Below are 23,511 nucleotides of genomic sequence, written 5' to 3' on the forward strand. Positions count from 1 at the left end.
CCTGGCTTTTCCCACTTCAAACGACATGCCAGCCGACTGGCTCTTCGCTCTCTAAACGCCACACGAAAAAATGTCCAACAGCAGGCTTGGTGATGATACGAGTCCTCAGCAAAGCTGATCTGCGTCATTTTCTTTGCGAGTACATTGAGCAAATATATCTAACATGAAAGATACATTAGCTTAGAAGCAAAGGGTAAATTTTAATTGCAATTTTAAAAAAAAAAATTTTTTACTGAGTTTGTTCGGAAAATCGTTAACTTGTAAACTGACGCAAATATTTAAATAATTCGTAGGTGTAACTTTTAAAATAGATCTTTATATCTAAAATATATCAAAAAGTATGTGTCAAAATGTATTTGTTTCTTGACATTTTTGAACAATAAAATTTTTTTTACTATTATTTAAAAATTATTTACCTATTTTTGAATTGGGGAATAATTTTGAGTTTTATTAACTAATGACTAAAATAAAATCAACATAATTAATAATACAATTTATGATGATTATTAAAATATTTCCCTCGATATACAGTACACAAAAATTTAAATATTCAATTTGAATTGGTTACAGTTATTGTAAGAAAACTAAACTATAAATACATTACACCATAGTTAAGAGGAAAGGGGACCTGTAGATAGACAGACCTTGCTGTTTTGCCGTCGTCTCTAGTCCATGACAACAAAAGAAGGTTATTAAAACTATTTTATGGGTATCGAGTCTCCTGGCTAGTTTATTAAAAGACTACAGTCTTATTCGTTTCACAAGAAATGTGTTTTTATTTTTGAAAGTCGATACAAAAATAATAGATGTCTGTAAAGCCAGATACATATCCATGCACATACTTATATGCGCAACATTTACTTAATTTTAAAAGCCTTAACCGTTCTTTGTAGTTTTTTTTTGATGTTTTATTTTCGGAATCTGATTTAATTAAAATAGTTATAATGAACGCCCAAGTTTGGCATTGTTACATTAGTTGGCACGTAAGTGGACCCGGGAGCACATTTAATGCAATCACGTTTAAGTGCAGGTCTCTGCTTTGACTTCGATCCCTGGCAGTGCATCGCGAACCGCAGCTCCTCGGCCATTTCTGAGCACAAGGATTGATTGTCAGTGTGCAGATTTTTCTTTGAATTCCAACAAAATTCAAAAATGGCCACAACCACCGCAAGCGCAAGTCCACACAGCAGAACAACAAATACACCACCTGAAAAGATTTCATTAAGGCTAAGCCTTCCAGCTCAATTCAATCGTCAATCGTCTTCGTTTACTTACCAATATTTTCCACACCCAAGGCATTTGCTTTTGATTCTTTGCTTTTGTCATCTCTGTTGCACACATCGCCGGTATTTTTCCACCATTTGTCGTAGAGTATCTGAATAATACCTTTCTCTTGCAATTCTAATATCGCTAAAGAAATTTTGTCCCTCCAAGGAGATCCTTTAGGTGTTGCAATACCATAACCCTTCGAATCCAACAGGCCGCCAATCTGTGTCAAATTACAATCTCTCTGAACGGCATAGTCCAACATTGTCGATTCCATTAGAAAGGCATAGTTGCCTTCCATTACGCGCTTTATTCCATCCTCGTAGCTTTTAACAAACACAGATGCTTTTCGGTTTTCCATGTAGCGCCACATTTTCTGATATATCCCAATTTTTGAGTCCTGCAATATAAGATGCATATTCGAGGCACAAAATGAAAAATAAAATAAAAGCGAATGTTCTCTACTTGGAAGTACCCGACTAGGGTACTAACAACTTCTTCTATCAACACCAAATACAGAAAAATTCCACTTCTTTGATTGTCCAGGTATCCTCACAAGCCGGTTATTATTTACACCAAAGACAATATAAATACTAAGATGAGTAACGCCCATACATTTGAATGCGACGCAAAATTTCCAGCATGGCTTCTCATCTGGCTTATACCACTTCACGCCGACTGGCTCTTCGCTCTCCAAAAGCTAGACGAACGAACGCGGCTTGTTGTTGCTGACACGAGCAACGAAGTTAGTCGCCAGCCTGTCTTCGGCAAAGCTGGTCGGTTGATGGTGCTCTGCGTCAATTCGTTCGGCCCTCATAGAGCCGAAGCTGAGAGTACATTCTGTTTTTAGCGTTACTCATCTTAGTTTTTATATTGTCTTTGCTTTCACTGTGCTTCTTATCTTATCTTATCTATTCTATTTTTTTGTTATTGTATTTTTCCTTATATACTCACCCTAAAAAATGTCATTGTTGATCCGCCTTCCAAGGTGCCGTAAGAGATTTCAGTTTGATCTGCCAAATCCGCTGCACTCTCAATGGGGGTTATCATACGTTCGACTGTTAAAAAGGCAGCCAAATTGGCTGTGTATGATGAGATTATAATAAGACAAAAGAAAAACCAGCAACCGCCAACAATCCGAGTAGATGTTGCCTGAGAAATAAATAAAAATTAATATAAATATATGTCTAACATAAGAGCTATAAACATTTCAATATTGTGCTATCCAATTTCCCCTGGCCTTAGTTTTTGTTTTTTTTCTTCTTCTTATCAATAAACCTGACATTGAGCCAGCTTTAATATATCTCTATGTACATAAAACTGTTTGTCCTTACAGTCTGACTGACCCAAAGCTGAACTTACCTTATGTAATGGAGGTGCACGCTAAGGAAGGGCGTTGGGAAACTTTTTGCTTACCATCCGATCGGCCTCAAACTTAGTTTCAAAGATCTTTTCTCAAATTTATTTGAGAAGTGCTTCACATTGGATGTAGTGGAAACAAAGACAATATAAACACTAAGATGAGTAAAATAAATTTCTAGCCTGGCTTCTCATCTGGCTTTTCCCACTTCACACGACATGCCAGCCGACTGGCTGTTCGCTCTCCAAAAGCCAGACGAACGAATGCCGAACTCGCAGCTTACTGATGCTGACACGAACGACGAAGTTAGACGCCTGTTTTCGGCAAAGCTGGTCGATGGTGCTCAGCGTCGATTCGTGCGGCCCTCATAGAGCCGAAGCTGAGAGTACATTCTATTTTTAGCTTTTTCGCTCTTTCAGTTGAGACAGCGCAATGATACTGATTTCGTTTTCGTTCTCAATTTTTGTGAAAATATATTTGATACCTGTCTCACGTGTTTCGCAAGTTATTCCTGTACAATCCTGAACTTCACGTCTATTTGAAAATATCTTTGGAGTGCATCGAATGAAGATCAAAAAATTGGAATCAAGAGTTTCCGGAAGCTCTAAAAGTGTGAAACACGTCCGAAATGATTTTTCACCACCAAATCTTTGACCCCCATTTTTACCAAGAAGGAAAGGATTTTTCGAAAAGTGTGAAACACCCCACAATTGAATTTAAACAACGATTTTTTTAAATGAGTTTAAGATCCGATCAGATCAGGTAAGCAAAAAAGTTTCATGCAAATGTTTTTCACGATTTTTCCACACACGCGGGTGAAATATTCCGAAAAACCCCGTTTAAACGGGCACCTTCATCCCAATATAAGACGTTGATCAATATAATGTCATTCAGTCAGGGAAAAACAGTTTTATGTGTAGAGAATAATAATATAGGTATATAGCATATATCCATACCCTTGGATATAAATCGGCCCCTTGCTGCATTAGAGCACCAATTGCAAACCAAAAACTATTTTTCAGCGTAAAGTCATTTTGTACGCTCTCTAACTCCAAGGGGTCATCTAAATCGTTTTCATCATCATCATCCTCAGTATCTTCCTGAATAGCAGGAGGTTTTATAAAATAGTCAACAGTTGGAGCATTATCATGATTATTAGCTGTGTGTTCATCATCCAGCTTTTTATCGTTTGGGCCAGCGAAAGATTTGAGTTCCAATTGATCGTAGGCATTGTTGGCTTTTCGAATTTTTCGCAACATATGGTCGCATGCCATGGAACAGGCGGGCTTTGAGCGAACCCATTCCATTGGGGATAATCGTGCTACTATCCAGATACAGATAGAGACAAGAATGTAGCCGAATGCTATGTAGAACCATATTTCAATGGCGAGTGGATTCATAAAGGAGAAGAACTTCGTTTGTGCTCGATCTGATATCTGAAAGACAATAACTCAAGAAATATAACGACTCGGTGTTTATCGAATACTCAAAAGCCACGGGGAAATAGGCACACACATCATCTAGTTAATCGCAAGTAAATACAGATAATTCTATTTGCAAACATACCTTTGGATTCAGGCCGGATCCTTGTCGCAGAAACGTGCCCGTTATAAACCAAAAACTGTTCGATATCGAAAACTGATTCTCAACGATATCAGTTTCCTTGTAGCACGGATGGGGATTCTTCCACTCATAGGGCGAGAAGCGAGCCATCACAAATAGCGCGAAGGATACTAATATATAAGCAGCTAGCACATACAGCCATATCTCGATTGCCAATGGGTTCATAAAGGAAAACAGTCGTGTGGGTTGGCTTGTCGGCACCTAAAGCATTTATGATTTAGCCTTTTGATCAAATTACAACAAATCTATCTAAAAGCAGTCAGTATCCCCTAGCAACATACATACAAGTTACTAAAGAAAATATCTTTTTTTTTTCAATAATTTTTTAGAATGTTACAAACTTTATGCCTCGATATTTTGACGAGTAATCATTGAGTAAAACTAACTCATTCACAGTATCACATGGTTAATTTTTAGATTATATACACAGAGAAAAAAAAAGAAGACTTTTCGTACTTGATTCTACTCCAAAAAATTCGTTTTGTTTTGAGAACGAATCGAGCTAAAAATTCTTGAGTTAAGTATAATTCCTACTTAATTTCATTATTTAAGCTCTAAAATGTCTTAGTTTTTTTTTAGCAGTATGTGTAGTTAACTCAAGTTTTAAAAAATCAATAAAAATAAAAGTTGATTCAAATTTTTTCGAATACTTTTGCTGAAGTTGACGCATGCCATATCAAGTGAAGAGTTTTTCGTACTTTAAAAGTTATACTTGAAATAAGAGTTTCATACTTGAATCAAGTATTATTGGTCTTACCCGACTTACTTGATTCAAGTACGAAATTTTCGATATTTTCTCTCTGTGTACGAATCACACCAAAGAGCACCGAAAGTCGATGATTATTATCCTGCTTGCATTTCAACTACCTTCAAGAGGGTAATAATATTTTACCTTGAATAGAATTCCAATGCCGAGATTCATAAATGGTTTGGTGAAGTCAATAACACTTTCTCGCGCATAGTTAATAGTCATCGACGCGACAGCCAAATCTGCGCGCTGAAATATAATAAGAAGAATTTATTTATTAGCTTGCATAAAAACCAAAGATTTAAGAAAAATACCATATATCCGTATATATATCCTGACTAACTGACTGCTTGGTGATCAATTCTCAGCCCAAATGATAAATCGGCCTCAATTTCTTTTTCAAAGATTTTTGTTTAAATTAATTTATCACAAATCATTCTAAAAAAATCGTTGTTCATATTTATTTGCTACGCTCTTAGCGATATTTCTTAAATTTATTGTATTGAAAATGCGGGTCAAATGCGGTTTATTGAAGGAAGATATATTTTTCGGCTTTAAAATTCTCATTTGATGGAATTCAAAGTTTTTTTTTTTACAAATATCTATGTAAAGAATAACTCTCAAGACGTTCAAGATTCAAGTTCTAGTAGAAATGGAGAAAAGTTTGGTTAGTTAGACCATACAATCTGAGAAAAGCTATGCGGTTCCAGGCCGGACCTCTAAGTTAGTTCACATATCGCGTCACTCGGATCTAGTAGTAGAAGGACAACTGGCTAATCAGGTAAAATTATTCCTACGAGGTCTCTTTTACCGGGAGACGAGAAAGAAGAATTGATTAGCTGCGGTTTAATTTCAATCTCTTAATTGCTATCGTCTCCTAGTAGACCCGCTGTAGCCCCTAATTACCCCTTATTATATCCCTCTAACCTCCGTCTTCTCCGTCCCTTAGTATTCTGTACACACTCCTGTAACTCGCGGTTGATCGAGAACTGCTGCAATGTTGTTATATGCTTATGTTAAGTCTTACCCCGCGTCACAAGTCTTAATAATTTATTTATTTTATATTTCTTTATATATATTAAATAAATAAAAATTGCTAATTGCTGCTGGAGTTAAACCACAAACAAGCCTGGCTTCTCATCTGGCTTTTTCCACTTCACACGACATGCCAGCCGACTGGCTGTTCGCTCTCCAAAAGCCAGACGAACGAATGCCGCAGTCGCGGCTTGTTGATGCTGACAAGAACGACGAAGTTAGTCGGCAGCCTGTCTTCAGCAAAGCTGATCAAACACCTAAACCACACAGGCTTGTAATAAGTATAGTGCTCGCAAAGCACAACTGAGTTGTATTTGTTTTTTTTTTACCCCACTTGCTCAGCTTTGTCCCAAAAGCAAGCTTTAATATGGATTTCAGGGTCGTTGCTTTTATGTTTTGGGCTGTGCTTTGGTCTACCATACAGTCATTCAGTAATTCAGTAATTCGGGACGAATTCTTTCATATACTACTTATATAAAAAAATGCGGTAAAACACATATATATATACTCGCCCTTTCCATCAATTCTTGCACAATTCCATTCCAAGAATTTGTTTCCGGTATGTAAACACCATACATATTATCGGGAACCAATTCAATTTTATATTGGAAGCCAACTTGCTGGGCTATGGCCTTCAGGAGGTCTATGCAAAAGCCCTCAAATCTGGCATTTCCAGTAAGATTTGCATCTTCCTTAACCATAACATATGGACGTTCCTGATGGGTCCAAATAAAGTGAGTATCAATTAAAGGACTAAAATCAAACAAATAATAATAATAATTAGACGAACCTCTCTGGTCATTACGACCAGAGTTATATTTGCAATGTTGGAGTCGTAAAATGCAGTAGGATCCGAAATGTTAACACCAACATCCGGTTGCCAATAGCCGACTTTTTGTATTATTTCCTGCTTCAGTTTTAGTATATCAATTTTGAATTTGCTTCTTCGACCCTCAACAAAATTAACCCTTCCAGTCAAGCCATCGACGGCAGCCTAAAACAATAAAAAAAATGTATATAATTTACAATTTAAAAAAATATATATATATAATTATCATTTTCTCACCGAATTAATATAATTATATAGCGAGAGTCCGTCGCTCCAGACTCTGTCCGAGTTACATGAAAGATTCCTGAACGTCAAAGTGTGACTGCTATCCAAATGTTTAAGCCCATATGCAAATGCATATACCGAATCGAACATAAGAGCAGACTCTGTCTGAAATAGCAAGAAGTTAGTTAGTTTTTTTCCATCATACGTTTAGACATACATTTTTCACCCATTTTCCGAACAGCTTGCCTATCAATATGTTACAGATCTTAAACCTGAACCTGATGTCTTCTGAACCTGATAGCCAATGTACGCTTAAGCTATTTATGTTCTGATTTCGATAATATTGCCTTTACTGAGACTTGTCTAAAATATTGTATGAGCGAAGTTTAAAGTTTTACCCAGTTGGTTTCAAAAATTCTGTATCAGCAAGTTTTGGAATTTTAAGCGCAACGCACAAACACTATTTAGTTTACCTCTCGATTAACTTCAAAGTCAATTTAATAGATCTTTATAAAAATTAATGTAAGATCTATTTCGCAAACATGGGAGAGCGGCTTTTCCGAATGCGTGTAATGCGCTTGAAACTATTTTTAAGAAAGATTTTTGATATGGAACGTATAGTAATAAAAACTTGCAAACAACAATTTTCCTCGATTTTTCCACACACATAAGATAAATACACGTCTCTTTTCTAACTTTTATGAACTTTTGAGCTTTGCGTTGATCACCAAATCAATCAGAACAAATAGTTTTATGTTAAATAAAATTCAGTTGTCAAAACTATTGATCATATTTTTATAAAATAATACATTTCTTATGAATGTAATATGGATAGATAAAACGAGTAAGAAGCTTTAGTCGGGAGCTCACAAGGGGATACCCTGAATCCTATTCTTCCAACACCAAATGCATTTTCTTTCGTGTTTCTTAACCGATCTTGATGAAATTTTTAGTAGTAAATCTTATTGTACTATAAAATATTCGTATATTCTGAAAATGACAATTGCATTTAAATGTGTGGCGTAATTGGTTTACTAACATGATTTATAGTTTTGTAGATATATATGTACTATTCTAGAAGCTACATGTCAAGTTTGGTGAATTTTCCAAAATTGCTCAAAAAACAGCATCGATTTTTATCGATTACTTGGAAACGGGGCAAGTTATCGAATATCGGAATATCGGACAAACTCGATCTGCGCGGGCATTAGGAGGACCTACAGTTAAAATTTCAAGTCTCTAGCTCTAATAGGTTCTGAGATCCCTGCGTTCATACATACGAAGAGACAGACAGACGGACATGGCTAGATCGACTCAGCTATTGATGCTGATCAAGAATATATATACTTTATGGGGTCGGAGATGCGTCCTTCTGCCTGTTACATACATTTGTACAAATATATTATGCCCTTTTAACCCATTTTCAGTGGGTTCAGGGTATAAAAATTCTTATTTATAGTATATTCCTTATATCCACTCACCTGTATGTACGGCATCCCATTTATCATATCTAATCCGCTGTGCTGTAGCTTTTGCATTTGATCTATAACCTCCTGGTAACGTTTACTTCCGACGTCCACTAAACGGAAGGCTGTTATATTTACGCTGTTGTATCTGAAATCCTCAAGGTCATACGTCTCCAAATCCTGTGTGTGCACAAATATGTTAACAAAAAATGATAATGAACGTTTATCTAGTACTTACGAAGGTGGTAAACATATAATGATATCGATGGTCGTTCATTTGCAGCTGCAGAATCTGAAATTGTAAGTCGACCTTTAGCTTATCTTAAGCCAAATCATATCGATTGCATAGAATTTAACTATATATATAACGAATTGTAAATGCTAACTATAATGTATCTATAGTAAAGGCCGAATGGGTTTCTATACTTTAAGTAAAAAAACATTTGCTACCCTCTTTGAATACGTTTGTATTAAAAAAAATATACAAACACAATCGAATAATTTAGTACAAATTGCACCGGTATTATCCTGATACTAATTCGGAATCCTTTTCATTTTTACACACTTATGCCTATTAATAAAACTTTATCAAATATTGGTTTGTCTCGATTTGTTTATCTTTTAAGTAAGACAGGCAGAGAAACGCGATGATTGGCGCACAGAAGCTTGATATGCATATAAAACGTACTTGTTCGTATTTCCCGGCCTTGCTCGGTTTTATGATAAAAATTTTAGAAAATTAATAACAAAATTTAAAATCTTGTTCCTACAACCTTGACCCGCATTCCTTTAAACAACAGATTTGAATTAGCAAAAAATATCTTTGAAAAAAGGGTTTACGTGTAGAATTTCCAAAATCACTGAGAACGTAGTCATTAAATCTTGATGTAGAGTCTTAAGCCCTACATTTAACCCACATTTTCAAGCCAGGAGGAGCATAAAACGATCTAGAAGCCGATCGTAAGCAAAACAGTTTCATACAACCGATTTCCGCCAATTTTTCGTAGTTACCAGTGGAATTTCCGAAATCACTGAAACAAGTATTCATTAAATTCTAATAAAGATCTTTGAAGACAACATTGAAACCCATTTTTGACCCTGCAGTTGTCAGTTTCTCGAAACGTGTGAAACACCACTGAAATAAATTTCAACAAAGATCTTAGGAATTTCCCTGTCTTACAGCCAAAAAGAAGACCTACGATTTTTGCCTAACAAAGTTGAAGGAGTTCTTTTTAGCCGGTTTTTAGCTAATGGAGATTTTCATTTTAAGTTTTAGCATCAACTACACAAATATGCTTAGGTTCTCATACATGTGCATTTTAGGACACAGATAATTACATACTAATATATTTAAATAAATGATATGAATCTTTCGTACTGATCGAAAAAAAGTTTTGATATTAGTTGGATTTGTGTCAACTATTATTTTGTAAATTTCCTTTTGGCGGATGGCTCGTAAAACTTGACGATAAGTCTCCGGATTTGCTTGCCTTATATACATTTCGGTTCTCATCTCCGCAGATGAGTGAATTAAATCCTGCTGCTTGAAAAGTCCTGAAATAAAAACGTTTTATATACATGAACACTTGGAATATTAACAATGAGAACTTTTTAAATTATTGAAAGCAAGATTAACTCGTTCGTTTGCTTGGACCCAAGAAAACACAATTACGTAGCTTGTCATTAGAAACAAATACATATAAATAATCTGAAAAACGAAAAAGTTGTTCATATAAGAACCTACTTTTCGACAGATCGTTCCTATGGCAGCTATATAATATAGTTGTCCGATGTTGTTAGGAGTTTGCATATATACGAGGAGCGTAGTAAAACTAATAAATGCCGAGTTTGATCAATATAGCTTGATAAACAAAAAAGATTTTTATATAAGAACCTACTTTTCGACCGAACGTTTCTATGGCAGCTATATGATATAGTGGTCCGATGTAAATAAGATTTAGCATAAATGGATGGAGCATGGTAAAACTAATAAATGCCGAGTTTGATTAACATAGCTTGATAAACAAAAAAGTATTCCATACAAGAACTTAATTTTTGACCGATCGTTCTATGGCAGCTATATGATATAGTGGTCCGATCCAGCTTGTTCCGACATATGTACTGCATGCACCAGACAGAAAGACTTCTGCAAAGTTTCATAAAGATAGCTTAAGAACTGAGCGACTAGTTCGCATAGAAACAGACAGACGGACAGACGGACTCGACTCGACTCGACTCGACTGTTGATACTGATCAAGAATATATATAGATTATGGGGTCGGAGATGTCTCCTTATATGCGTTACACATTCCACGACAACTAACTAAGCATAAAGGTATTTGAATAGGGCAGTAGTTACCATAATCTTCTTCGTAGATAATAGCGACTTTTGTCCAATTGAGATACATCATTAGATCGCGATAGGCTAAATTCATAATGTTTTGGGACGGATACAGATTGATGGAGAACTCCTTGACACTGATTTCTAAGTCGATGCGAACTTCAATGTGCGGAATATCGAAGGCTTCGCAAATTGATTGGACATGAGCCGCCAGCAGTGGGTCGGTTGGGCCAAAGATGGCCTGGACTCCGGCTTCCAATTGCCGACAGACCTTTTTCGTAGTCCGGAAGGAGTCGTCACGCGGCACATACTCAATATCGTAGACAAGCTGCGTGTTGGGCAGAAGTGATTTTTCTTTATTGATGCGGTAAATCGCATATTTAAATGCCGATTCAACGTTGCCTTCCCGTTCGTCTTCGGTAAATATAGCTCCTAAGAAATGGGTCAACAAAGGGTAAAATAAAAAAAGGAGAACGACATTAACTATAGTTCATATAGCAGCCTTACCGACTCGAATCACTGGAGGCAAGGCGTTCGCAACCAGCACCATGGATAGCAAAAACAAGTGTAGTATGGCGTATAGCCCGAAGGACGCCTTCAGGTGTATTGGCTCCTTTGTCATAAAGAAGGTGTTTCGTTTCAATTTCAACTGTCCGCAAAAAAAACAGCAATCGTTAACATTATCTAAGCATATCGTATACTCGTGTTGCACATTCATTTCACAGTCACAGTTTCTGATTGTTGCACATCTTCGATTTCGACAAGAATCGAAAGAAACAATTTAATCTGTATCTGTATATGTATCTGTATCTGTATCTGTATATGTTTTACGCAATTCCCTTTATTGTTGTTTCCTTTTTCAAATTGAAGTGCACTTTTTGCGTGTTTCGTATTAAAATGAAATCAATGCACTCTCTATTTATTCAATTTATACAGCATGAACTTCGCAAGTGCGATATATACAGCCACAAATCTTCAATTGTCAGATTATATTTTATTAGGGAAGCTTTCACATGGCTCGAAGCTTTCACCTAAATTCGCAGCACGCATGCGCCTAGAATTTTGCCCTAGAGCTTTGCCGACTACAGTTTATGAAACCTTACATCCTTACATCTGTCATTTACATTAATCCAATTAGATATCTTGAGTTTGAAATCAATTTATTAAACTTCAATTCAAATTAAAACTCAATGTGCTTTGCTCTCTAACCTTTCACCTTCCTGTTAGTATTCCATGCAGCATAAGTGCTGTATGTGAAATTGGCATTTACATGCATAATATAATATAATTTAATATATTTTCGATAAGTATAAACCAAGTTAACAGTACTTGGTAATCGTGAATGCATACGCATAAACATGAAGCCAACGTGCATATGTATGTACATATGTAGAAGTGTTATTGTATTTCGTTATTTGTACATACGTACATATGTATGCACCTATATATTCAATAGCTCTCTCCCATGGAATATTGGTTCAAGTTCAAGCTATTGATTGCACAGTTCAGCCAGTACAGAGCGTGCACTCTACATTGGCGGTAACATTCCCCAAAGCCCGCTTAAGATGGGGGAAAACGTAAAAGTTATTGTGCGCTGTCGGCCCATGAATCGAAAGGAAATTGACAACAAGTCAGATGTATGTGAAAGCTACTTACATACACTCTAACAAGCACATACATACATACATATATTATGTGACCACTCGTATAAATAATTTAAACATATTCATCATGCGTGCATGGCTGCATTCACATATGACATATCTATATAAATATGCATGCATGTCTGCATACACAGATGACATATATATATATACATGCGTACATGTCTGCATGTACAAATTTAATTATTGCCCAAAAAGCGGACAGATTTTAAATAAAAATATTAATAATGATAAAAAAAAAAGTTACAGATGACATATATATATATGCGTGCTTGTATGCATGCACATATGACATATAAATATGCATGCATGTCTGCATGCACAGATTACATATCTATATAAATATGCATGCATGTCAGCATGCACAGATGACATATCTATATATACATGCGAACATGTCTGCATGTACATATTTAATTATTGCCCAAAAAGCGGACAGATTTTAAATTAAAATAATAATAATGTTAAAAAAAAGTGTCAGATGACATATATATATATATGCGTGCTTGTCTGCATGCACATATGACATATCTAGATATACATGCGTACATGTCTGCATGCACAGATGACATGTCTGTATACATATATATGCATGCGTGCCCGCATGCCCAGATGACATATCTAGTTCCATACTATAGTTTTTAAAGCTAGCAGTCCTCGATAGACCAGATTTCTATGTTTTTTAGGATTTTGGCTGCAAATCAGATCTCAGTACCTATAAAGTCCCTATATATCAAGTCAACATGGTATCTTACACACATATTCAGAATATTTCACTTGTTTGATATCACTACTTCTTTCTTCCAAAATGGAACAAAAAAAATGTTGGTAGATATAGGCTTAGGCTTAGGCTTAATTTAAGGACATTTGATTGCCATATCTATGTAGGGGCTATTTCCTGCACCTTATGAAGCTCGCTTTTACAGGCATTATTAAAAGAGGTTAAAAAAAAAAAACAGTTCCATTTTCCAGTGTGAACTAAAATAGCAGCATCTGTACTGCATACAATAAATCTCAATCGCAAATTCTTTCCAATTGTACATCAAATTTTGTGACTCTAGCTCTACAAAAGCAAGCAATTGCAAGTCTCTAGCTCTTATAAAGCTGACCAAGATAATGTGCACTTTATTGGGTTGGAGATACTTTCGGCTGCACAAAAGGATATATCTGATCTCATAGAATAATTGGGTTTGTCTTGAATTGAATTCGTACAGAGTATTGTGGAAATTGGCGACTACGCTGTGTCTGTGGTCAATCCCTTGGCTCGAACTGGTCCAAGGAAATCATTTACATTTGACAGCGTGTATGATGGTCTATCAAAAACCGAGACAATCTACAATGATATGTGCTACTCCTTGGTTGAAAGCACCTTGGAGGGCTATAACGGAACAATTTTTGCATATGGCCAGACTGGATGTGGCAAAACACACACAATGCAGGTGAGTCAACGATATACATATAGCTTGCTTCTCAAATATTTTAACTACAGGACATTTTTATTGTTCAAAGGGAGAAGGATATTCGGACGCTGCGGAAAACAATGGAATCATACAAAGGTGTTTCGATCATATATTTGAAACGATCTCCATAGCGACGAGCGTTAGGTACCTGGCCTTGGTCAGCTATTTGGAGATTTACAATGAAAATATCAGAGACCTCTTGAGTGCAAACGAGCCAAATAGCCTTAGAAACCATCCGCTTAAAGATGTGCCAGGCGTAGGCGTCACAGTTCCCACACTAACTACTCAGGCTGTTATGAATGCAATGGATTGTTATAACTGGTTGAGTGTGGGTAACAAGAACCGCATTACCGGAGCCACATTGATGAACGAGAAGAGTTCACGATCACATACTATATTCACAATAAGTCTCGAACAAATTCAAGAATCCTCTTCAGACAATACAACAACCCCGTCGGATCAAACTATCGGCGGCATACGTCGAGGCAAATTAAACCTAGTCGATCTGGCTGGCTCCGAAAGGCAGTCGAAAACGGGCGCTTTTGGCGACCGATTGAAAGAGGCGACAAAGATCAATTTGTCACTCTCAGCACTGGGAAATGTCATATCAGCACTTGTCGATGGCAAAACAAAGCATGTGCCATACAGGGACTCGAAGCTAACGCGGCTCCTACAGGTAGGTATCCACTTAAATACTTATCGATGTGCTAGTCTAGTCGGGAGTGCCCGACTAGGGATTACTTTGAACCCTAATCAAATATTGTTTACCTATTAATAGGAAGAGGGCTAACTACTTATAAAAATAAATTTAAAAAAAAACGAGAAAGATAGCGCTTATCTTCGGCACGCCGAAGATTTAATACCCTTGCAGACCCAACCTTTTCAAAATGCTCATAGTGATTTGCCCGTATCAAAGAAGCACAGGGAAAATAGTTAATGCCGAGTATGGATAAGATATCTTAATAAACAAAAAAGTTTTCCATACAACAACTTAATTTTCGACCGATCGTTCCTATGGCAGTTATATGATATAGTAGTCCGATGTTAATAAGATTTTGCTTAAATGGATGGAGCATGGTAAAACTAATAAATGCCGAGTTTGATTAACATAGCTTGATAAACAAAAAAGTATTCCATACAACAACTTAATTTTTAAGTTAATTAAGAAGTTACTTCCCTCTGCCGTTGTCGAACTCGCAACAACTTTCAATTGACAGAGCTACTTCCCTTCGCCTCAAACCACACAACCGCACAGCCAAGGAAAATTAGCTGAACTAAAATTGCAGCACATTCTGCAATTCTACATATCTCTATATATAAAACTGTCTGTCCTGACTGACTGACTGACTGACTGATTGGTGATCAACGCACAGCCCATACCCTAAGAGCTGGGTAGCTGAAATTTTCACTGTAGTTACCTTATATGATGAACGTGCACGTTTCGGGGGGGTTTCGGGGTTTCGGAAAATTCCACCTGCAAGTGTGGAAAAATCGCGAAAAGCCTTTGTATGAAAGTTTTACCAAGTTATTACCATCCGATCGTCCTCGAAACTTAATTTGAAAGATCTTTGTTCAAATTCATTTGAAGGGTGTTTCACACTTTTCCAAAAATGTATTCCTCCTTGGTGGAAATGGAGATGAAAATGGAGATTTGTTGGGTGACGTTTTGCGCTACAATTCATTTCCAAAGATCTATATGAAAAATCATTTGAGACGTTTTTCACACTTTTCGCAGAATCCAAACTTCTTCGTTAGAAATGCGATTCAAAGATTTTTTTGGGCGAAGTTTTAAGTTGTGTCCGATTTGCTTCAAACTTACTTTCAGAGCTCTACATATGAACTTAGGGAAAATGTGTTTCAGTGATTTGAGAAATTCCACCCGCAGACTTATTGGGATGGGGAAGTGGGAAGATAATTGACCTGTACTAATACTATTCTAGAAGCTACATGCCAAATTCGCTGATTCTAGATCTATAAACCTAAGAGATATGTCCAGATCGGTTGCTTGAAAATGGACGAGTTACCGATCCTAGAAATTAGGAGGACCTTCGATCAACATCCCACGCATGGGACATGGGTCGGAGATGCTTCCTTCCTTCACATGCACAAATCCATTATTGCCTTTTACCCATCTGGATCTGTCTAAACTGAGAAAAGTTGTGTATAAAAGTTGCAAAATCGAATATAATCGACATAATAAAATTGGGATAATATATCAACAAAAGAGTAATAAACGGCCTCAAACTCATTTTCAAAGATGATTTCGATAAAGTGATTCCCTGCCGATTTGTTAATAAATCCGAGTCAAAGGTTCTAAGAGCAAAGTTTTGAAAATCGTCCGATCGGCCTTTAAGCTTAGCATAAAAACTTAAAGAGAACGTGTTTCAAAGATTTTGAATAAATTCTAGTCTATACAATTAAAAATTAAATTCATATTTATTTTATTTGACATCCACAGGATTCGTTGGGAGGCAACACAAAAACCCTAATGGTAGCCTGCATCTCGCCAGCTGATAGCAACTACGACGAGACGCTGTCGACGCTGCGATACGCGTGTCGGGCAAAGAATATATCGAATGTGCCCACAATAAACGAGGACCCCAAAGATGCCCAGCTGCGACAATACCAGGAAGAGATCCTCAACTTGAAGCGAATGCTCGATGAAAGCCAGCAGCACGAAAGTGCTGTGCATTACAAGTTTGTTGAGGACAATAATAAAGAGAGGGAATTATGGCTGGAGGAGGCAAGATCACAGATGCGCCAGCAGATGATGGCTGAGATGAGTTACCTTAAGGAAACACCTGGCGAGGCGGCTAAAACTGAACACGCTGTTCCACAGGAACAGGAACCGGAACAGGAGCGGGAAGATTTGCAGTTGCATGCCCGAAAACGAATTGATTTGATAAAACATGCTCTGATCGGCGGCGAAAGAGTTGACGATCTGCAATTGCGAGAGCGTCACAGGATGCGCAAATTGGAAGCCAAGCGTCATCTGAGCGCCATCGCCCGTGCCCTGGGCAGAGTGGAGAGCGAGGATCGTGATCTGTTGCAGGGCCATTATGCTAGCATTCAGCAGGAAATCAACATTAAAAACGAGAGGATTAAGAAGTGCAGCCAAAAGATCAAAATGCTTGAAAGAGAAGTGGCCGATCTAAATTCCGAGTTTCAGTTGGATCGAGAGGATTACTTGGATGAGATTCGTTATTTGGGTCGAAATCTAAAATTTTATCAGCTTCTCATACACAAAGCGCAGCCTATTCTTCGAAAAAGCGGCAGAAATTGGTAAGAAAAAAAAACTCTTCGGCATGCCGAATATAAATACCCTTGAGAATGATTTCTCATTTAACAATTTATCAGCGAACGATCCTTCTTTTATATAAAAATATACATATAGATTAAGATAGACTACTACTTACTACTTTTCTACTTACAAAAAGTTGTTTTTTTTTTTAGGAATCCAGAACAAATTTTGGAGAATTCGTTTTGGAATGATGATCTCAAAACCTGGAAATTACCCAATGATATTGAAAATAATTTAAAATTACCTCCTGCCGATCTTAGAGTGGGATTTCAGAAAAGAAATGTTTTTGAAAGCAAGGAATTGAATCCACATTTAGGAACTCCGGATGAAACAGACTCTACAGAATCTAATGATAGTACTGTAAGTATATTTGTATAATTATAACTGATCACCTGATCATTACAATAGTTTTTTGTTTTTTATTTGGAAGCTTATTGCTAAGGAAACACCGGAAACGTATAAGATAAATATACTGAAGAATTACTTTCGGCCAAATCGCAAGATCAACGATCAATGGCTTCAACGAACTAAAAGCTCCCAAGCATATATCCATGGTAAATACAATATAATAAAAAAGGTTTAAGCATAAATATTTATGTGTACTTGTGCATTCTTTCAGATTTTAAACTTCGCAGAAATACTCCTCTACCGATTAATGAGCTACAATCATCCTTTCTTTATAAAAATTCACATTTTAAACATGATTATGCAGACTTTCCAAATAAAAAGGCTTGGAACGATACGTCTGATTAAATAATTCAAGCTGAAATGCTATCAACTATTTTGTACAATTTTAATAAAAAAAAACATCTCGAATTACAATAAACCTACTGCAAAATAATGTGAAATTTGCTTAATATGCGTATTTTTTATAATTAAATGAGCCAAATTTTGTATTTATTGATTTAGAGACCGAGATCCATTTTCAAATAGAAGTTGAGTTCAAGATAGTACGGAGAGAATTAAATATTCCCCGGGTGGAAATTGGATTAAAAGGTAGTCTAGTTTATATTCAATCAAATCCAAAACCGACTCAAAAAGATTCCATGCTCAACTACCCTTATTAAGAATACCGAGGTAAAATACAAGAATCAGAGCACTGAGAATAAGCCAAAGTAGTTTCCTGTAGTGCGAGTGAAATTCAAAACGTAGATGCCGTTCTATCAGACAAAAAATACGGATCTCTAACTCTCTGGGAAAGTGAGCGAGTTTTGGAGGCGAAGAAAAACTAAGTCGACAGTTGACCTTACCTTAGATATTCACACTAATTAAAGGACAATAATTTACTACAAGCTTGTTTCGGAAATCGTAAGAACATGGAAAAACATTCATTTGCGTTCCATTTAATGACACTCTTTTTAGATAAAAATAAATGTTTCTTATAATATAACTTAGGTACGTAGCTACATATATACTTACTATGTTTTTGTTATTATTATTTTAAATATATATACTATATCCTAACAATACGCTAATCCAAGGGTTGAGTTTTTAAAATAAACTAACATTTTAGTCGGCATACATTACAAAAGGGGCATGGTTATCTGACATAGTTGTATCACGCAATTCTACTTTTATTAAATTTGTAGAACTTTCCCCACTGGGACTTAGAGGTTCGTTGCTGGGGCAAGTGGCATGGCGCGGATTACCTGTATTTCGCCTGAAATCATAGTTAATCATTGCAATATATTGTATTTTGAATTAAGCTTACTTACTTGGCTTTCGCATGAGTTAAAATATGTGATTTTAAATTTGTAGACTGAGCGAACTTTTTGTTGCATGCATCGAACGGGCACACGAACGGCCTGTCTCCAGTATGTATTCTCACATGTGTTCTATATTAAGAAAAAACGTACGATACAAAAGACGCTTCGATATTTAGATAGAGTTTTTACATACCTCAAATTAAAGTCGAGTGAAAATCGTTTCCCGCAGCCTTCGAAAGTACATTGAAATGGCTTTTCGCCCGTGTGAACTAGCTGATGCCTCTTTAGTTTAGAGCTTTCCACAAATGCCTTTCCACATTCTGCACAGACGTGAACACGGGGACCGTGTGTATGCAAGTGCTTGCGCATTGCGGACGAATCCCGAAAGTATTTATGACATCCTTTATGAGGGCAAGCAATCTTTTTATCGTTCGCAAACTGCGAAAAATCGGATGCATCGCTACCGTTTGCCACAATGTCAGTTGATGGCGCTGCTATAAATAAAACGAAATAATCGTATTACACAGATACCAAAACATTGTCTATAAGTGCATATATATATATATGTTATATCGCTACCTTGACGAACCACACCAAAGGGTACCGATCCTGTTGCAGCTACATCATTCATTATATCACAATCAATGTCATTTGGCACTAATGATTGATTCTCCACGGTTAGAAGCGATTCTTCGTTAATAAGCCGACACCCCTGCGACATAACTGCAAACGATGTGTGCGTTTCGCAATTTAAATTTCTTTTAGAGTTGCTGTTGCCTTTATCCGTTGTCCCAGTTGTCCCAGTTAATGGAACAATCATATGAGGCTGAAGTTGAAGGAATTGTTCTTGCTGTTGCTGGAAAAACAACTGTTGCTGATGTAATACTGTGTCATTTTTCTTAATCTGTTCTGGGCTCAATGGCTTGTTGGATGCCGCGTTGTGGCCATTTTCATTTTCATTTCCATTCAAATAGTCGGCTTCCTCTGCATTTTGATCAGAACTGGAATACTCATCATCCGATGTCCCAGAGGCCCACATAGTTACACTAAACTCTCCCTCCATAGTTTTGATTTGAACTAATTTCTGCTCCCATCGTCTCGACTTTCCATTGGCCGTCATCAATGAAATGTTCTTTCTGTCCATAGCTTCCGAATCATTAGAAGGCTCTTTAGCGCTCTCGTGTTGACGCTGCTGCAACTGCTGCATGCAATTCACGAAGTCTTGTGTGACGTCTTTTTCAGTTTCCTCGATAAATTGATTCGTTGTTTGCAGTTCCAAGTTGTTGGCGTTTGTTTTTGCTTGCCTGCAAAAGTTAATGAGTTATTTCTTAAAATAAAAGCCGAGTTCTTGAACTTGTACTTACATTTTAGTTGATAGGCAAATATTTTTTGCCGTCTTCAACAATGATTTACCATCAATGTTTATGCTGTTGTGTGCTTCCGACTGAACATATGAGTCATTCTGTGAAACAAGCACCATCCTGGCGCTCTGACCAATGTCCTCTGAGCCTAAAACTGACAAAATGCATAATGCAATTATATGAAACTATTTTAATAAACCTCTGCACGCTGAGGCTTATATATATATATATATATATATATATATATACATATATACTGTTGCACTGTTGCCCCTCGGGAGCAGAAACAATTTCTGGCATTGTCTATTCAACAATAAATTTATATATACTTACTGTTACTTATGTTTTGCACATTCAGAGTGCGAAGCTCGTCGGACTTGGACATTTCTTCCTCATCGTTTTGAACTAATATCCCATAATGTTCATAGGCAAAGTTATTTGGATCCATTACTGTTTCAATTATTGTACATCGCAGGTTATGCCAAAATATGCTACATACAAAGTTGTGTGTTTTATGATCTATGCAAAGTATTCACATACATATGTTATGAAGAGGATAATGAAGTTACTTTTTAGGCGACTTTCTGAGAGGTTGGTTCTGTTGCACTCAGACGCCGAGCTAGATTTCAATTAATTTCACACAATTACACACGATTTCCTAGTAAATTTGTACACTTGATTTGCCGTCACATACACATACATATGTAATGTTATTTATTTTGAGATCAAGAGTTAAGCGTAGGGTCCATCCATAGGCAATGAAATGGAGTTTTCATCAAGCCCGATGCCAGCCGTATCCGTATAACATTGAAGACGTGTGAGCAATGTTTTTTTGCTTTTGGAACGGATGCTTAAATTATATTTTGTGTGCTAGCACTAAATAAAACAAAAATTTGTAAAATATTGTTTATGAGAAAAACAATTAGAAGCTTTTTGGATTACAAAAATAATTTAAAAGGAACTAAGCAGAACAAAAATGGATGCGATGAATAACTGACGATGTGACCAAAATTTGCAAACAGTAAAATACCAAATTTCAATACAATAAACAGTCTATACACTGTAGACTGAATGAATGACGATGGAAAATACATCGTTTCTCTTTTTTATAGTAATTGATATTTTTTCTATATCAGATTTTTATTTATTATCTTAATACCAACAAATAAACGATATATTTCCATTGAGTATTCGTATTTAAGTATAAATATATTTTATACATAAGTATTTCTAAATAGTTATATATTTTATAATATTGTTCTTATAGAGTTTTCTAGTTGTTATTCACATGCTTATATTTCAACTACTAATTTTCTGACAGGAAAAAATTGTACTTATTTGTGCAATAATTGTTTGTTATATTTGCTTGTTTGGCTTCACGTAACGCGGCAGTAAACGATGTTTTTGTATTCTTCTCAGCATCATTCTTAATTTTTTTGTTTTTTTAATATTATTTAATAATTAAACCATTTTTTATCTGTCAAAAGTCATAGCATCCACCCGCGGCTTTTCCGCGGTGAAAAAAAGATTTGTGAAAGAATTATTCATATTTAATATTTGGTATCTTTGCTTAAGTACGTAAATTATATACTTTAGTCATGCGAAAGCAAGCGATGTGCCCTGCAGCATCAAACTGATTTGGTTAACGATACAAAGTTGTAAAATATATAATTCTAATTAATCATAAATAAAAACATGTTATGGTATTTATTGTTTTTTATTTTAAGCATCCCGTTTAAGTACTCGTGCATTTATCGAAAATCGTTTGGTGTAAGACAACCCTGAGGCAGTTTTCAGGCATTTATCAACACTGCTTACAGTTTCCTTCTTTTGACAGCGTAGTCAACGTGATTCGACCTTTTCCGGTTTAGGCGTTTACGATGGCGGTCGGCAAAAATAAGGGTCTCTCGAAAGGCGGCAAAAAAGGTGGAAAAAAGAAGGTGGTCGATCCATTCTCGCGCAAGGATTGGTACGATGTTAAAGCACCAAACATGTTTCAAACCAGGCAGATTGGCAAGACCCTAGTGAACCGCACTCAGGGCCAAAGAATTGCCTCTGACTACCTGAAAGGTCGTGTTTTTGAAGTGTCGCTAGCCGACTTGCAAAAAGATATTGACCCCGAGCGCTCATTCCGCAAATTCCGTCTGATTGCTGAAGATGTGCAGGATCGCAACGTGCTCTGCAATTTCCACGGCATGGACTTGACAACAGACAAGTACAGGTGAGTGCGCTCAAATTTTCTTTGACGCGGCCATGTGTTTATACATACATACATACATACATATGTATGTATTGTGTGTGTGTGTTTGGCCTATGTGAGTGTGTTACAACGTGTGCGCCTTTCACAAACAGATCAATGGTCAAGAAATGGCAAACTCTCATCGAGGCCATCGTGGAGGCCAAGACCGTCGATGGATACCTCTTGCGCGTCTTCTGTATTGGATTTACGTCCAAGGACCAGCAATCGCAGCGTAAGACATGCTATGCCCAGCAGTCGCAGGTCCGTAAGATACGCGCCCGCATGACGGACATCATCACCAATGAGGTCAGCGGCGCTGATCTGAAGCAGCTGGTTAACAAACTGGCCTTGGACTCAATTGCCAAGGATATTGAGAAGAGCTGTCAGCGTATCTACCCATTGCACGATGTGTACATTCGCAAGGTGAAGGTACTCAAGAAGCCACGTTTCGATGTATCCAAACTTCTGGAGCTCCATGGTGATGGAGGCGGCAAGACCACAGAGGCCGTAGTTTCCGCCGAGGGAGCCGTAATTGATCGCCCCGAGGGCTATGAGCCTCCCGTTCAGGAAGCTGTTTAAACTTGATTTGGACAAAGTGTGCGCATACATGGAAAACCAAATGCATTCAGAGACTCTGTCTTTCAATATCAAAAACAACAAAATAAATATAAAAAAGTAACATTTTACTTTATACTGGTTTGGTGGGTATTCTCTCGGGGTATTATGTTTCTTTCTCTTTACAGGAACCACGCAATTCCCAATTCAGACCCAAAACGGTGAGTAATATTTAATATTTCGATATGTTTGCGTTTGACATTCAATGATGTTTTATTTTTCGTCTCTGACAACTTTGTTGAAAGAAAAACAATCAAGCTGAGTGCCAAATT

The 23,511-nt window shown here is 36.8% G+C and overlaps 4 protein-coding genes across 10 annotated transcripts; 2 read left to right on the top strand and 2 right to left on the bottom strand.

Annotated features, from left to right (window-relative positions):
- Window positions 1-702: 702 nt before the first annotated feature.
- Window positions 703-11,873, bottom strand: LOC135427822 (glutamate receptor ionotropic, kainate 2). Of its 4 annotated transcripts, XM_064681444.1 has the most exons (14): window positions 11,401-11,873; window positions 10,912-11,325; window positions 9,931-10,106; window positions 8,791-8,844; window positions 8,568-8,732; window positions 7,099-7,251; window positions 6,823-7,026; window positions 6,545-6,748; window positions 5,142-5,246; window positions 4,193-4,450; window positions 3,583-4,062; window positions 2,221-2,418; window positions 1,276-1,666; window positions 703-1,207 (listed from the first exon to the last, which is right to left on the bottom strand). In XM_064681444.1, exons 1-14 carry the CDS (start codon window positions 11,609-11,611, stop codon window positions 927-929), a joined length of 3,294 nt encoding a protein of 1,097 aa, XP_064537514.1. In that variant the 5' UTR covers window positions 11,612-11,873; the 3' UTR covers window positions 703-926. The 4 variants fall into 4 exon arrangements, with proteins under 4 accessions (XP_064537514.1, XP_064537511.1, XP_064537513.1 ...); XM_064681441.1 differs by lacking the exon at window positions 4,193-4,450 and having other exon boundaries at window positions 704-1,207; XM_064681442.1 differs by lacking the exon at window positions 3,583-4,062 and having other exon boundaries at window positions 744-1,207; window positions 11,401-11,869.
- A 534-nt stretch (window positions 11,874-12,407) lies between these two features.
- Window positions 12,408-18,170, top strand: Kif3C (Kinesin family member 3C). The gene is made up of 7 exons (XM_064681445.1): window positions 12,408-12,530; window positions 13,772-13,996; window positions 14,067-14,693; window positions 16,476-17,299; window positions 17,471-17,678; window positions 17,749-17,872; window positions 17,938-18,170. Exons 1-7 carry the CDS (start codon window positions 12,459-12,461, stop codon window positions 18,069-18,071), a joined length of 2,214 nt encoding a protein of 737 aa, XP_064537515.1. The 5' UTR covers window positions 12,408-12,458; the 3' UTR covers window positions 18,072-18,170.
- A 558-nt stretch (window positions 18,171-18,728) lies between these two features.
- On the bottom strand, window positions 18,729-21,362 carry pho (pleiohomeotic). 4 transcript variants are annotated; one of them, XM_064681447.1, is made up of 7 exons: window positions 20,955-21,360; window positions 20,719-20,876; window positions 20,389-20,539; window positions 19,604-20,328; window positions 19,218-19,518; window positions 19,034-19,153; window positions 18,729-18,978 (listed from the first exon to the last, which is right to left on the bottom strand). In XM_064681447.1, exons 2-7 carry the CDS (start codon window positions 20,831-20,833, stop codon window positions 18,828-18,830), a joined length of 1,563 nt encoding a protein of 520 aa, XP_064537517.1. In that variant the 5' UTR covers window positions 20,834-20,876; window positions 20,955-21,360; the 3' UTR covers window positions 18,729-18,827. The 4 variants fall into 4 exon arrangements, with proteins under 4 accessions (XP_064537517.1, XP_064537518.1, XP_064537516.1 ...); XM_064681448.1 differs by having other exon boundaries at window positions 19,218-19,515; window positions 20,719-21,362; XM_064681446.1 differs by having other exon boundaries at window positions 20,719-21,359.
- Window positions 21,363-22,230: 868 nt separating this feature from the next.
- RpS3A (ribosomal protein S3A) lies at window positions 22,231-23,303 on the top strand. The gene is made up of 2 exons (XM_064681413.1): window positions 22,231-22,606; window positions 22,738-23,303. The coding sequence occupies exons 1-2, from the start codon at window positions 22,266-22,268 to the stop codon at window positions 23,201-23,203; spliced, it is 807 nt and encodes a 268-aa protein (XP_064537483.1). The 5' UTR covers window positions 22,231-22,265; the 3' UTR covers window positions 23,204-23,303.
- Window positions 23,304-23,511: the final 208 nt, after the last annotated feature.

This window comes from Drosophila montana, unplaced genomic scaffold, assembly GCF_035044405.1.
Source record: "Drosophila montana isolate Dmon_TW-CO22-7 unplaced genomic scaffold, ASM3504440v1 contig_2397_1, whole genome shotgun sequence".
NCBI classification, from domain to species: Eukaryota; Metazoa; Arthropoda; class Insecta; order Diptera; family Drosophilidae; genus Drosophila; species Drosophila montana.